The following is a 14,098-nucleotide window of genomic DNA, read 5'->3' on the forward strand; positions in this document are numbered from 1 at the left end:
CAAGAAGTAGCCAGAGCTCCGGTCTTCCCACAGAGAGATTTCCAGGTGTGTCCCAGGGAAGTTGCCAGGGTTTCAGGTTGCTCAGCCAGGCTGTACCTTTAAGAACTACTCATTGTCCTTAGAGGCCCCGGAGTGGAGTTTTGCTAACAGTGAGCCTTTCTGGTTTGTTGTGGTGGCTCAGGCTCTAGAGCAAGACCTGAGCTCTGCCCTCACTTCCCCAGGGACTAGCATCGTCTCCAGGGGCTGAGGTCTCCTCGTGTCTCTGAGCTGTGGTTTTCTCTTTTGCAAAAAATGAGTTGTTGTCTCCGAGGCAGCTTGGATGAGATGCTTGGTGTGGGGCACCTGGCCTGCCCACTCACCTCCATTCTTTCCTCCACCTTCTCTTGCCCAGGCCATTGGTGCTTTACTAGGGCCCTGGGAATACCAGGCCCAGGCCATGAGGAGAGAAGCCTGGGGCCTGCCTGACCTTCGTCAGGTCAGAGGTGGTGGTGCCATAAGAAAAGGGCCCTACAGAACCAGCAAGGGGAACAGGTGCCTTTCAGAGGCCAGCCAGGCACCTGCATTCTGGACCCTTCTGTGAGGTCTGCCCAGCTCACAGGCTGGAGCTCTGGGACGGAGGGTGGGCAGGCTCCACGTGCCAGCCTCACTGGCCCCAGGAAGTCACAGGGTAGGAGGGAGGCTAGGGGTGCACTTGTGCTAAAGGCCCCTCCGGGAAACACAGACATTGGTGTACGGGTGCTGGGCATCACGTCCCTTGGCCCTGGGCTGTGCTCTGACCTGTCTCACTGAATCCCCGCAGGTGTCAGGAATCTAAAATAAGGCTTCCCTCTGTTGAGCAGCCTCTGGGCTAAGTCTTTGAGTACCTAGACATGGAAACGTTCCCAGCAACTTGCAAGGGCGCCCTTCGTGTTACAGATGAGACTGAGGCTCAGGGAGGAGCAGCTGACTCAGTGTTACACAGGCCTGCTCTTCCCACGACACCACCCCACACTCCCTCCAGGGCAAGGTAGGCCAGTGACCCACAGCACCTGGCCCTCAAGGGCTCAGGAAGTGGTAGCTGCTGGTGGTGGGTGTTCTGGGAAGAAGGGCCCGACCCCCAAACTTCCACGATCCCATGTGGTGGGAAGGACAGTACAGGGCTGAGGAAGGGTCACCAACTGGGCCCTCATGAGCCCTCCGTAGAATGGGCGTAATGATCCCACCTGAGGATCGCCTCCAACAAGAAAATACGTGTGAGCCCCCCTTTGTCTGCTCTCAACACCCCCTCCCCTTAGTAGCCAGAGCAAAGGCAGGAGCCAGAGGCCAGGAAAAGGCTCGCTGCCATGGCTCTGCTCCTGCCACCTGCATTAGTATAAAACCTCTGTTGAAGAATCTTCCCCAAGGTCTGCTCATCTCGCTCCTGGTTGACCTCTTCTCTACCCTCGGCCCCCACCCCTGTTGCTACAGACTGCCAGGCACTGACCCTTGGGTCCCTTGGGTCCTGCTCTCTGAGCACCAGTGTGGAAGTCCCACCCACCAGGCAGGCCCATGAGAGGGGACTGCCCCTGAAATCCTGAGGCTGCCCAGTGCGTCCAGAAGACAGCTCCACTGATACAGCAGACTGCCCTGAGCAGGACCAGGTCCTGGGTAGATGGAGCTCGCGAGGTGATGTGGGCCTGATGGCCCATTCCTTCCCCACAGCTGGGCCAGAGTCCGCACAGGGCCCTGCGAGTCGCATGGTCGCCCACCTGTGTGCTACCAGGACAGAGTCCAGAACCCACCAAGGCTGCCCCAGGGCCAGGCCAGCTCTGAGAACCATGAGCCAGGGGCCTGCTGGATTCAGATGTGGCAGAGGGCAGTGCTGGGGACCAAGCGAGGCTTCTGAGGCTTCCTTTCCCACTGTCCCTCAGACCCCGACGTGGTACCCCTTCCCCATTGGGGCTGCAGCCCTGGCCCCTGCCACTGCCCTGCCTCTGCCTCCATGCACCCCTTCCCCCACATCACATCAGACACCAGTGTGTCCCCCAGGACCCAACTGTACTCAGAGTCCCAGGTGTTCCCGGGGCGAGGTCACCAGCACCCAGCTGTCGGTGCATCTCCCCACACGGGGAAGAGCCGCTGTCTGCAGACGACTCTCAGGAGGCAGCGTGGAGGTTCCAGGCAGAGCTGGAGGGGCAGTGTGGTTAGGAGCCAGGGTGGCAGGTGGCAGATGGGTGGGCCCTGCTCACCACTCCCTGTCGAGTGTCTGGGGATGTGGCTTCTACTGTCAGCCTGAGGCCTCGCTCTTCTCACTCACCCGAGGGACTTCGTGAGGGAGACCAGCCTCACTGTGCCAGCATAGTAAGGGACATCAGCCTGCTGACCATGCCCTTGACGGGCCACAGGGCCACCCAGAGGTCAGTGGGGTCGGCGCGGAGAGACAGGCAGTGAAGGAGAGCCCAGCCAGTGTGCGGAGCTCTGCCAAGGAACATGACTTTTACCCCAAAGTGATAGCCATGGAAGGCTCAGGAATCAGCTGAGGGAGGAGAGATCAAAGGTCAGAGGGCCCATGGCTGCGCTGGGAGGGCCTGTGGATGACCCCTCTCCCTCACTCGCTTCAGTTGGTCTTAGTAGCAGAAGGGCAGGAAGACCAGCCCTGAGTGAGGTCTCAACAGGCTGCAGCAAGAGCTTAGCCCTAGGCTTTAGGGCTAGGGCAGCTGTGTGGGCTGACAGGTCTCTGTGGGTCACGGGGCTCACACCTCAGCTACCAGGTCGGAGCCTCCGGGGCGGAGCCTGACACCTGTACTGCAGACAAGCCTGGGATTCCCCGGATGGCACAGGGAGACAACCACAGCCCAGAGATGGGAGGATCCTCGGCCTAAAGTCCCACAGCGCATCGGGAACTAAGTGTGGCATTCGGGCCTCTGGCCCCACGTCCAGTTCTGGTCCAGGCGCTCTCGGCCAGGTGAAGTCACTCGCCTGCAGTCAGCCCATGTGAGCTTCCACCTCGCCCAGTGCCCATCACTCTGGTGCTGGTGGACTCCCAGGTCTTCTGTGCTATCAGTTCATTTCAGGCACCCTCTCCTGCCAGGCTCAGCTTGGGGCAGGGGCTTGGTCACCTCGCTCCACCTCGTTCCTCCAGAGGCTTGTTTTTTCATCTCGGCATTCAGCAGTAATCGGTCCTGTGCTGGGCATGGGGTCACCCTGACACAGCTCTTCCTGGGGATGGAGTGGTCTCTGGGGAGGACCACCACCAGAACAGGAGCCTGGGGCCTAGGGGAGCCAACAGGGCTCAGGAGAACTTAGAGTGGTCTCCTGAGTCGTGAGGGGTGCACAAGCCTGGCCCAGGGGAGCCATCTGTGGACCTTGGATGTGATGGGGTGAGCCCAGGGGAGGTGGGCCCAGACTCCCGTGAGAGGGTCAGGGTCCAGGTCCTATTCTGTCTCCCCTGGTGAACCATTGACCCCTGAGGCCTGGGGCAGCGTCCGGCTCAGCTCCAGCTCTTCCCTCTCAGCCAGCCAGCACTAAGGAGTCGTTCCCAAAGTGGTGGTTAGAGCAGTGACCTAGAGCACCTGCTGCCCTGCTAGACTCAGGTGTCCAAAAAGCCAGGGACTCTGCGGCACATCTGCCCACACAGAGCAGCAGCCCAGATGAATCAGCAACTCACTGGGTGCTAAGACTTCATGCAGAGGTTTGAGGGTGAGCATGTGGTCACTGTTGTGACCATTCACAAAGCACCGTGACGTCCACATTTGTGTGGACCTTGTACAAACTCCACGGTAAATGCCATCACCTCCCATATCACATGTTGGGAAGCTCAGACTCCAGGAGCAAAGGGGCTTGCCTGAGGTCACAGGGCCAGGTATGCAACCCAATTTTCTGACCCCACTGCTCATGGTTTAGCCACCACACTGTAACAGAGACTGTCCTCCTCAGGCCTTGCCGGACTTTGCCCCAGACCTAGGGCAGAGCAAGCAGGCAGTGCCAACCCAGGCAGGGGCCCACTGTCCAAGCCCAGGGCTGGCCTCCCCTGCCCGCATCTGCTGTGTCTCTGCCCAGTGCCTCTGGCAGGGCCTGGCCCACAGCGGCAATGCCCCAGGGAAAAGACCGAAGACCAGCCTGGTGACGCATCCAGGGTTTTCCCACCGGGTTTACTCCCAGGCCCCTTCCCACTTTAAGCCCCACCCCAGGGCAGCCTCCAGCCCAGCCCTGTGGGGTAAGGCTTCTCCCCTCTTGCTGGACGAGGAGGCCAGGCACCATCTCTGCGGCCCCACCACTGCAGGCTGCTGGGACGGCCCGCATCAGAGGCCCGGCTCGGGCCTGGGCTGGCTCACTCATCAGTCTGGAGTCCCACAGCCTTGGGTTCACATACTGTCTCCTCCAAATAACTGAGTGGCCTGAGACACAGGGCTGGGTTCACAGGTGTGTGACCCGGTACGTACCCTTGCCCCAGGCCCTGCCCTCAGAAAGGCCCCCCACTGGTTGAGTGCTCTGTTGCCTCTGTCTTGAAATTTTTTTATTTTTGAGCAAGAGCCCTCATTTCTATTTTGCACGGGGCCTCGCAATATGCAGCTGATCCTGCCTGGACAAGGTATTTAACTTCCTGAGCCTCAGTTTCTCTGTCTGAAGAAGAAGCCAGCTTCTGGGGTTGCTGTGAGGCCAGTGGATATTAGTGGATGAGAAGATCCCCTTTGTCGGCAGTAGAGGGCTGTGCCCTAGGAGGTTTTGTTCCCCTTGTTGCTCCAGGGGGAGAGGAGAGGCTTTAGAAAGACCCAGTAGCTCTCATGGGGAGGCAGGTTCCGGGAGAGACTAGAGGGTTCACAGGGTCCCAAAGGAAAGTCTTCAGATCCCTGGAACAGCACTCTGGGGTTTGGCTTTGCCCTCTTCCCCTTCACAACCCTGATGGTCTGGCACCTGGACTCCAGCCTCCCTTGGCAGTGTGTGCTTCTGGATGGGGTGCTGCCTCACAGGGCAGGATCACATTTACACCACTGCAGCCCCCAGCTCATGTTTGCCATTTGCATTCAGGGTGATCCTGCAGTCAAGGGGGAGGACAGGCTATCTGGTTTCTGCATCTGAGACAGTGGTGGCCTAATACCAGGCCTGGGTGGCCTCTAGTCTTGGGAAACAGAGGCGAGGCTGCTTTTTTGAGATAGCGGTCCAGGGGGAGTGACCCAAGCTGATCACCACCCAAGGCGAGGAGCTCCCTCAGCAGCTCCCAGTAGACTCTGCTTGGAAACTCGCAGGGACAAAGCTCTCAGCCCCACCCAGGCTGGCCTGTCCTAACTGTAGACTTCAGTCCCCGACCCCTACTCTAGCCCAGAGGACTGGGTACTCTCTGTCGTCTTCCTTTCTGTGTGTATCGCATTGTGCTGTGTACATCTGCTAACCTCAGAATGATAACAGCCACCAACCCTGTGCTGTTGAGGGGACCCTGGGGGCTGGCACCTGGGCAGGTGCAGAGGCCAGGGCAGCATAGAGGACAGGCTGGTTGCTGGCTGGTCACTCCACTGCCCCCTCCCCTGCCCAGCACAGGGCCCGGCCTTTGTGAGTATTGGCTCTTAGCATTACTGCAGGAGCGTAGAGGCTTTGGCTACCCAGAATGAGGCAGTGGTCTGGAAGACAGGGACAGGTGGCAAGGCTGTGAATGTCACAGAGGAGGACCCTGGTGGTAGCCTGATGCAGAACAGCAGTAAGGGCAGGGGCTGGAATCAGATGTTAAAGAAGCAGCAGGCGCAGGTCTGGGGGCCCCAGGCAAGGGGATAGCTAGGGACAGCATGCTCAGAGACAGGGAGCACTAAATAGGAGCGGTCAGGGAGGAGTATGGAGAATGTAGTGCCTGCTTGGTACTGTGGGGTCCCGGTCCTGGGGCTGTCGGGTGGGTTGGAGTCAGACCCACCGGGTCCCACCAGTTCTGCCACCTACAAGCTGCACAGCCCTGGGCAGATTCCTTGCCAGGGAGGTGGAAGGGGCAGGAGCCTAGGGGACGTGAGGCTTGGAAGGCTGAGCAGGGACTGGAGCAGGTGACCTGCCATAACCAAGTGCCATGGGAGGAAGTGGTCAGCTCCCAGAACACCCCACAGGGCCTTCCCTGGGGGCCCAGAGCCCCTCGCCCAGAACCTAAAGTTTAGGCACCAAACATCATCTAGGGCAACACAGGAGGTTAAGTGTGCACAGTGCAGGGCAGAGGCTGTAGAGTGGGCGATTCTCCACGCTGGCTCCAAGCCCCTCCTGGCCTCCGCCTGCCCCGTGGGTGCCAAGGCCCCTCACTCTGGAAGGCCACGATTCCAAGTCCCATCGGGGCCTCCAGATGCAAGGGGCTGACAGGAGCCCATTTGGCCAGGTTCGTTTCTTGGGGACACAGTCCCCCGCTGCCCACACTGCACCTGCCTCCACTACCACGGAGAGGCCTGGTCACCATCCCTGTCCCTGAGGAAGGTCCCGCTGTGCCCCAGGCCCCGATGTTAATTACCTGCACCTGGAGAGCAAGCAGGTCCTTGGGCCGCTCTCCAGAGAGGGGCTCTCCCACATGAAAGACTGAAAAGGCACCTGGGGGCTCGTTGGCCCTTTGATTTGGGGCGGAGAGGCGGAATTTCCTCTCTGGTTAGAACCCCAGGAGGGCAAACTAACATTTGTGAAGCAACTACTACATGCCAGGACCCAGACCAAGGGCTGTTAAGCGGGGAGTTTGTTTGATCCTCACCTGCCAGGTGTCCAGCCCGAGGGGTAGCCTACCAGGGTCACTCAGTGGTTGACAGAGCCAGAGCTCACACCCTGGCCTGCCCACCTCCACTGCCCCAGTGAACAGTCGGGCGAAGAGACAAGAGGACCTGAGCAGGCCATATGCCAGCCAGAGCATGGCTCCTGCCAACAAAGGCCAACCTGGTACAGGGAAGGGCCACGGCCTTCTTTCTGTGCCTGGGACTTGGGAGGCTCCTCGTGGACGTGGTCTTTGAGCTGGGCCTTGGGACTGGAGCAGGCAGGAGGCCTCCAAGCCGCTGGGCCAGCATACACAGAGGCAGGAAGGCTCTCAGAACTGCCCACACCCGGCTGGAAAGCTAAAATTCACGGAGACACAGGGAAAGATGGGCAGGAAGAGTCAGGGTCAAGGTCACTGGCCCTCCAGTAGAAGTTTGGTTTTCTTTTTAATTTTATTTTATTTAAGATTTTATTTATTCATGAGAGACACAGAGAGAGAGAGGCAGAGACACAAGCAGAGGGAGAAGCAGGTTCCTTGCAGGGAGCCCAATGCGGGATGCGATCCTGCCACTCCAGGATCATGCCCTGGGCTGAAGGCAGATGCTCAACCGCTGAGCCACCCAGGCATCCCCCTCCAGTAGGAGTTACCGCTCTTTGTATCATGGTGAAGGCATTAGCCTCCAGAAGGGCCCCAGTGCTTCAGGACGACACTGCAGAATCACGGAGATGCACACTCACACACAGAGGGGAAAGCCAGATGTCCTCCTCTCCCAGCCCTGCCCCCCCCCCCCCACATACAAGTTGAAGTTCAAAGGAAAGGCATCATGAATTTGGTATAATTAGCAGCAGGGACTCCTGGCTACCGGGATATGTATTCAGTGATCATTCCTGCAGGACTGCAGACACCACAGGACAGATAGAATAAACCAGGTAGGGGGAGTCTCAGGGACCCAGAGAAAGCCAAGGTGGGCAGGCCAAGGGTTTTGGGTTGTAAAAGATACGGGCCTTGGCTCTTCAGTTCCAACACTGGAGAGAGGGGGGAAGCCCACTCAGGCACAGTTCCCACAAGATCAAAGCACACAGATGCTCAGAAAGAAAGACTGGTTGAAAGGCTCAGAGGCCCAGGACTGGGCTCCTCTGTGTGCGGGCCACCTGCGCCCTGGTGACCTGGCCCTGCCAGCCCCTTCTCCAGTCCTGGGGAGGATCATTCTCACCACGCGACGGGTTCAGTGACCTAGGCTCTGCCCCAGCTGCTCCAGGCCCTTTGAATTTGCAAAGGGGAAAAAAGCACTAGACAAGCTTCAAGTGGACGAAAACCAGACGCCTTTGGCTTATGGCTCAGTGAGAACAGATGTTGAGCTGAGTGCCTCATCAAGGTGATGGATGGTGTGTGGGCTCAGGGAACCAGCCCTGGAAGCTCCACGGCCAGGGCCGCAGGCCAGTCCAATACTGAGACCAGTTTGGGAGCCCCAGGGACTGTGAGTCTGGGTTTGGAGTCCCAAGTCCGGGCAGGACAAGGGGTTAGGAATCTGGCCCTGGGCAGTTAAATGCCAGCCAGGCTAATCTCCGTGGGGGCTGCACACAGCAGCGTTGACCCTGTCGGCGGTGACCTTTACACAAGCACAGCCCCCTGTAGGGTACAGACATTTACCCACCGTTTACAGTGGGTCCTCACTGGCAACCCCAGGAATGGTGTCATTTTCCCATTTAATAGGCTCAGGGAGGCCCACAGCTAGAGGGTATTAGGCAGGACTCAAATTCAGACCTCCTGTCTCAGGAGGTTCCCCCCGCCCCCCGTGGATGGAGAAAGGCAGTGGCTTCCGGCTGAGGAGACTGAGCATCTCTGTCTCTTCCCCCCAGAGACATGTGCGGTAAACAACGGAGGCTGTGACCGGACCTGCAGGGACACGGCCACTGGCGTGCGATGTAGCTGCCCGGTGGGATTCACGCTGCAGCCCGATGGGAAGACGTGCAAAGGTCAGCGTGGAGCCACTCAGGCAGGGGCGGGGGCTGCACGCTCGCACTGGGTGTGTGGCCATGGCTGCCTGGGAGGGCGGGGGTCAACAGTCGCCGGCACTTCGCTGGAGAGGCCATGAAGAGGGAGGGTCAGTGCTCCCCAGCAGGGTTCAAGGGAACGCTTCGCTGATAGGGTCCTGAGCCAAACAGCAGGTACTGATGTCCAAGGAAGGGGCTGTGCACTGGGCCAGGCAAACAGTGTCTTCACTGCAGGACCCCCTGGGCCCACAGGGACTCATCGTGGTCCCAGGGGGGGTGGGGGGAGCAGAGGGGGATATGGCCATCTCTTCACCCTCACCTGCCTTCGTGGTAGTAGCTGGCAGAGCTGGGGCAACAGCATGGCCCTGGGAGGTCTGCTGGTACCAGGATGGGATTGTCTTCTTGTCACCGTTAGCAAAATGAGGATGCTGTGTGTCTTGTCTCCGGAGGAGCGAAATTATGGGAGCTCCCAACTGGGGACCAGGGATGCAGAAGAACCTCTACCTATAATTAGAAATGAGGCTCTGGAAGGATGGGCAGATGGGAAGATCTCGCAGGAATGGGCCAGTCTCCCAGCCGCTGGAAGTGACTGCTTGCTCTGCTCTTCCCACCTATTCCCTGACTCACCCCACAGAGTTCCTGAGGGCCTCCGGGGGTGCTTGGTGGTGTTAGGGGTCCCTCAGGAAACAAGGAATGAGGGGAGCAGGGAAGTGAGAGCTGGCAGGGTTCTGGAGACTGAAGGGGTCGCCCTGCAAGGGAGGGACGTGCAGCCCCACTGGGCTCCAGGCTGGCCCTTCAAATCCCCACAGCCATGGGCCACCAGCCTCCCACTTGTCAGGGAGCAGGGCAGGCCGGAAGGCAGCGAGCAGAAGGGCAGAGGAGAGGGCGAAGACTTGGACAGCAGAGGCTTCTGGTGATCTTAAATAGTCCGAGGTGGGCTTTTTTTAAGCCTGTAAAAAATAGCTTGTGACTCCTCCTTCCTAGCTGTTTTGCTGGGAAGAAAGTAGGGATTATTGACGGGAATAACAGTCCTTCCACCTGTTTATTTGAAAAGAAAGCCCTTCTGTAGCCACTGCTCAGCTCACTCGGAATCGAGTTTCAGCTCCTGGACTCGATGCCGGGGGACCAGCCAGGGCTCCCCACAGTCCCAGCCGTCCTCACAGCCAGCGGTGACACAGCAGGCCTGCCCGGTGCCCTCAGCACTGGGGCAGGAGAGGGTAAAGTCAGGCTACTCTGCATCCCCCTTGGGCATGGGACCACAGGGACGGGCAGGGCTCAGGGAGCTGGTGCCAGGAGCCAACTGTCTGCATCGGCAGCCAAGCCCAAGTAGAACACTTTGGGGGGGGCTTTGCTGCCCCCACCCAGCCTTTGGTGGCCTGAGGGGCATCTGACCCACCCACCTCCACCCAGTGTCTAGAGGAGAGGAGGCCCCCCCCACAGCCGGAGGCCCACCAATCCAAGCCCCCCATGCTGTTTCCCATGGCTCTTCCAGAACCACTCCAGCCCTTTAACCAGGGCTCCCCTGCTCTGCCCTTTGCCCTTGCCAGACCTCCTCATGCCTGCTGCCCTGCAGTCAAGAGGTCCTTTCATTTCCCCCATACCAGATGGGGTTTCTGGGCTCCTTCTCTGTGCAGGGGCCGGGCAGACAGGTGAATGAAGCAGACCTTCCCTGGGGATCTTCTATTGAACACAGAAGACAGTTCTTCACTTTTTAAAATCACTGAGATAAACGTGTATTACTGACTGCTAGGTGCTGGATGGAGATGTACACCCAGCTGAAGAGCGAGAGCCAGGGCAGGGAGGGCACAGGGAGAGGCATTTATCAGGGCAACATTTCCAGCGGCACCATAGCCGCTGTGCAGAGGCTGGGGCGCAGGGACCCAAAGGCATCCAGCATGCCCAGGTCTGTGAGACATGCAGGAGGCCAGGTCAGACAGTACAGGGCCTGTGTGCTGGGGAGGGCTTGGCCCTTCATACTTCCAAGCTTTGGTGAGTCCCCAGACACCACCAGGCAGAGAAAGCTCAGACTCAGGTCTTCATCTTGAGCAGGGCCCTGACCACAGCTTGGATGGGGTTCTCTGGGCAGGGTCTAGAAGAGCAGTGAGGCTGCTGCTGTCATCACCTGGGCTGGAGATCATCTGGCCTGAACTAGGTGTTGGCAGTGGTGGTCGAGAACAGTCCGGATATTGTCTTGGAAGTCAGAATTTAAGGATCGTGAGACTAGTCTAAAACTGCTTCACGTAAATGTCGTAACGTCCTCAAATCAGAGGACACCGGACAATGACGGCTGACCTCCAGACCCCAGGTTTGGCATCTTAGAGCTTTGTGCTCACAGCCCAAGTTCACGGGTCAGACGAGAGGTGCAGGTCAGGGCGCGGGCACCTGGCAGGGCGAGCCCCACTGGGAATCCCCAGCCCCAAGGCCTCGGCTCCCCAGTGGGTGTGTGCACCCTGGTCCTGGCAAGGGCCCAGAAGAAGATATCAAAGGAGTAATTCAAAGGTTCTGGAAGCCAAAAGTCATTGTGAAGCCAGACCTATGGCTAGAGGGGAAAGGTAACAGAGGTCCTGGAAAATCCAGAGTTGAAATCCCTGAGCACACAGGGGTCACACAGACAGGTGAAGACAGGCACAGGAAGGTGGGGGTGTTCTATCTGGAACATGGGGGCTGTGGGGTTGTCTGGAGGACTTGTCCCAAGCTGCTTTTCAAGTGTGTGGACAGCGCAGGGGTCCAGCCTCAAGGGCCCCTGTTCAGTGCTGTACCCGCTTGATACTGGGAAGGGGACACCTTGCTAATTGGCCGCTCTGAGAGGAGGGAGGTCTGGGGCCTCGACTCTCTGAGCTGGAGCCTGGGTTTCCTCAGAGATACCAGCCCCTTCACCTTCTAGAACAGTCCGGGAGAACTCCCACCCACCACCTGTTTCCTCTGCTCCCTCACCTGCCCTCTGCCCAGCAGGCCAAGCCCAGCAGTGTGCCCTCCCCACGAGGCTGCTCTAGGGCAACGGCTGCCCACTCCCACCCGGAAGCCCTCCACATGGCCCTGGGTTACCAGGCTGTGCCCCTCCGTGGGATGGGCAGAGGGGAACCGGATCAGTAGCTCACAGCTACCTCTCCCCCAATGCTTGATCGCGGCAATGCCTCTGAGGTTCTCCTGGGTAGCCCAGGACCCCAGCCTTCTCTCAGCTGCTCCAGCTAATGCATTCTTCATCCACTCAGTGAACACCTGCTGGGCAGTCTCTCTGCTGTGCAGGCCACATGCTGGGCCCAGGGGCTCCAGACAGGAGCCAGCTCCCCTCTCTGTGTCTTCATCCTCCTGAGGGCAGGCCCCATGACAAGGGGACAGCCAACTCTGGAGGGAATGTCAGGGAAACCTTCCCACGGAGGCAGCTGTTTCCAGGGGCAGGCTGTGTGGGGGCCTGGGCTGCCGAGGCAGAGGCCAAGCACGCAGAAAGAGGAAGGCAGAGCATCCAGGCCCGGGATGCCCAGGGAAGGGCTGGCCCTTTATCCTGGGATGACCGGGGGCCCTGGAAATTTGTAAACAGGTGGGGGGCCTGCTGGCTGCCTGGTGGGGTGGAGGGCAGCATGAGCACAGTGAGGAAAGAGAGGAGTCTTAGAAGGGCAGAAAGGAGAGAGCAGGGCAGAGGCTGCACCCCGGGGCTCGTCAGAACGAAGGTCCAGGGGCTGCGTGACTGTACCGTGGCTAGAGCTGGGGGTGCTTTCCTGACTCTGATCCCCAGGCAACTGCCACACCAGCCTGGCCTCAAGCAAACATGCCTCCCATGGCCTGTCTGGTTGCCATGACAGCCCCTGCCATTGACAGGCCGGATGGGAATAGGGATGGGGGTGGGATTAGGGGTTCCAGAAGGCCTGAGGCATTCCTGGGTGAGCAGCCCGCCTCGGCACATGTAGTCTGGGAGAGGCACCTGTTGCCAGCCCAGTTCACAGATGGGGAACCTGAGGCTCGGAGAGGTACCTTTCCTGCCCGGGATCACACAGCTGGCTGGGACAGAGCTGAGACAGGTCTCCATTCTCCTGCCAGAGGCTTTTAGCTAGAAATTTCCCTGTCTTCCTATAATCCCCAGGGGGAGAAGAATACGGCGATGCCCAAGCCTCTGCCTGGGACGGGCCCTCAACTAAACCTAATGTTGCTTTCTCTGGAGGCTGTGGGGTCAGCTTGGTGCTCTGGAGAGGGCCTGTCTTTGTAGACAGCTGTGGGGGACTGGGCTCCAATCGCTCCTGCGTGTAGCTGTGATTCCCTCTGTAAAATGGAGGATCTGGTCCCCCAGTTGTTTTGAAGATCACGTAAGACGTTGCCAGAAAGTGCCTGGCCTGGCCCCCAGGATGAGGTGGTGCCCAGTAGGTGCAGTGACCACCGGAGGGTCTGACTACCTGCCATGGGGTGTGGGTTCACCCTTAGGCATTTCTGTTCCTGGAACATGGGCCATGTGCAGAGTTCCTGGACCTAAGAAGGCATTGTTCTTAGTGATCATCTCGGTGCACACACATAGAGTGCCTGCTGTATTCAGAGGGGTGAAGTCACCCAGGCAGTGGCACAGCCAGGATTCCGGGCCAGGTCTGGTGATCTGCAGGCCTCACTTACTGGGGACCACCCCAGGTTCCCCTCCTTGGCCACCTTCCTGGTGCCAAAGTCATCAGAATATGCAAACAGAATGGGTCTTTGGGGTGGAGCTGCCTGGGGTGGTGGTGGGGCAGCCAAGGGTGAGGAGATGCAGGGGCATGCCCACTGGGTGCTCTGCACTGCTCAGAGGCTGGTCCCTCAGGGGCTTCCCAGGAAAGCAGCTCTGGAGTCCGCCCCTGCCAAGCTTGCTGTGGCCTCCTCTCCCAGAGGCTCTGAGAACTGCCCACGGGGACATCCCAGCCTTGCTCTCTTTGAAGGCTTCCTTCTAGTGTACTGGACCACACACCTGGATTTTGTTTTGTTGTTGAGGAATATCCTGTGGGAACATTGCTTTAGGACTTTTCTGCAGGTGTCAGATCTAGCTTGTTTGGTTTGAGAAAAAAAAAAAGTGAGGCCAGGATTTGGAGTCACTGATGGGAAAGAGTCTTTTCCGTGGGGCTCAGCACAAAAGGGGGTAGGTGGACCTTGCTCATAGGGCAGTGCCAGTTACACAGGACAGGGGCACCCGGGCCTTCACGCTCAGGACAGGCTCAGCTAGGGCCAGAGTTGGAGTCAGCAGCTCTGCCGTTGGCCAACTCGGAGCTGGTTTCCTTCACTTCCTTTCACCCCCTCCAAATCAGAGAACACCATTCTGAAAGTCAGCTCTGCTACTACTTGCTGCGTCGTGTCAGCATGGGGAGCCTTGGGGTCGGGGCCCCAGAGGAACTTTGGAGTAAGAAGAGACACCTTAGATCAGGGTCTCTGACATCACAGTCTGTCAGGCTGGCCTGGAGCCCAGAAAGCAAAGGCCAGATAAGCAGGGCAAGGGGGC

At 58.9% G+C, this 14,098-nt stretch overlaps 1 protein-coding gene across 5 annotated transcripts in view; it reads left to right on the top strand.

The window, feature by feature from the left end:
- Window positions 1–14,098, top strand: part of SCUBE1 (signal peptide, CUB domain and EGF like domain containing 1) — a 140,021-nt gene that overhangs the window by 90,931 nt on the left and 34,992 nt on the right. For all 5 annotated transcript variants that reach the window (XM_025457276.3, XM_025457285.3, XM_049115752.1 and 2 more), the window contains one exon: window positions 8,518–8,634. In XM_025457276.3, the coding sequence (XP_025313061.1) occupies window positions 8,518–8,634 (117 nt within the window). The remainder of the gene's footprint in view (window positions 1–8,517; window positions 8,635–14,098) is intronic.

Source organism: Canis lupus, chromosome 10 (assembly GCF_003254725.2).
Source record: "Canis lupus dingo isolate Sandy chromosome 10, ASM325472v2, whole genome shotgun sequence".
Classification (NCBI taxonomy): Eukaryota; Metazoa; Chordata; class Mammalia; order Carnivora; family Canidae; genus Canis; species Canis lupus.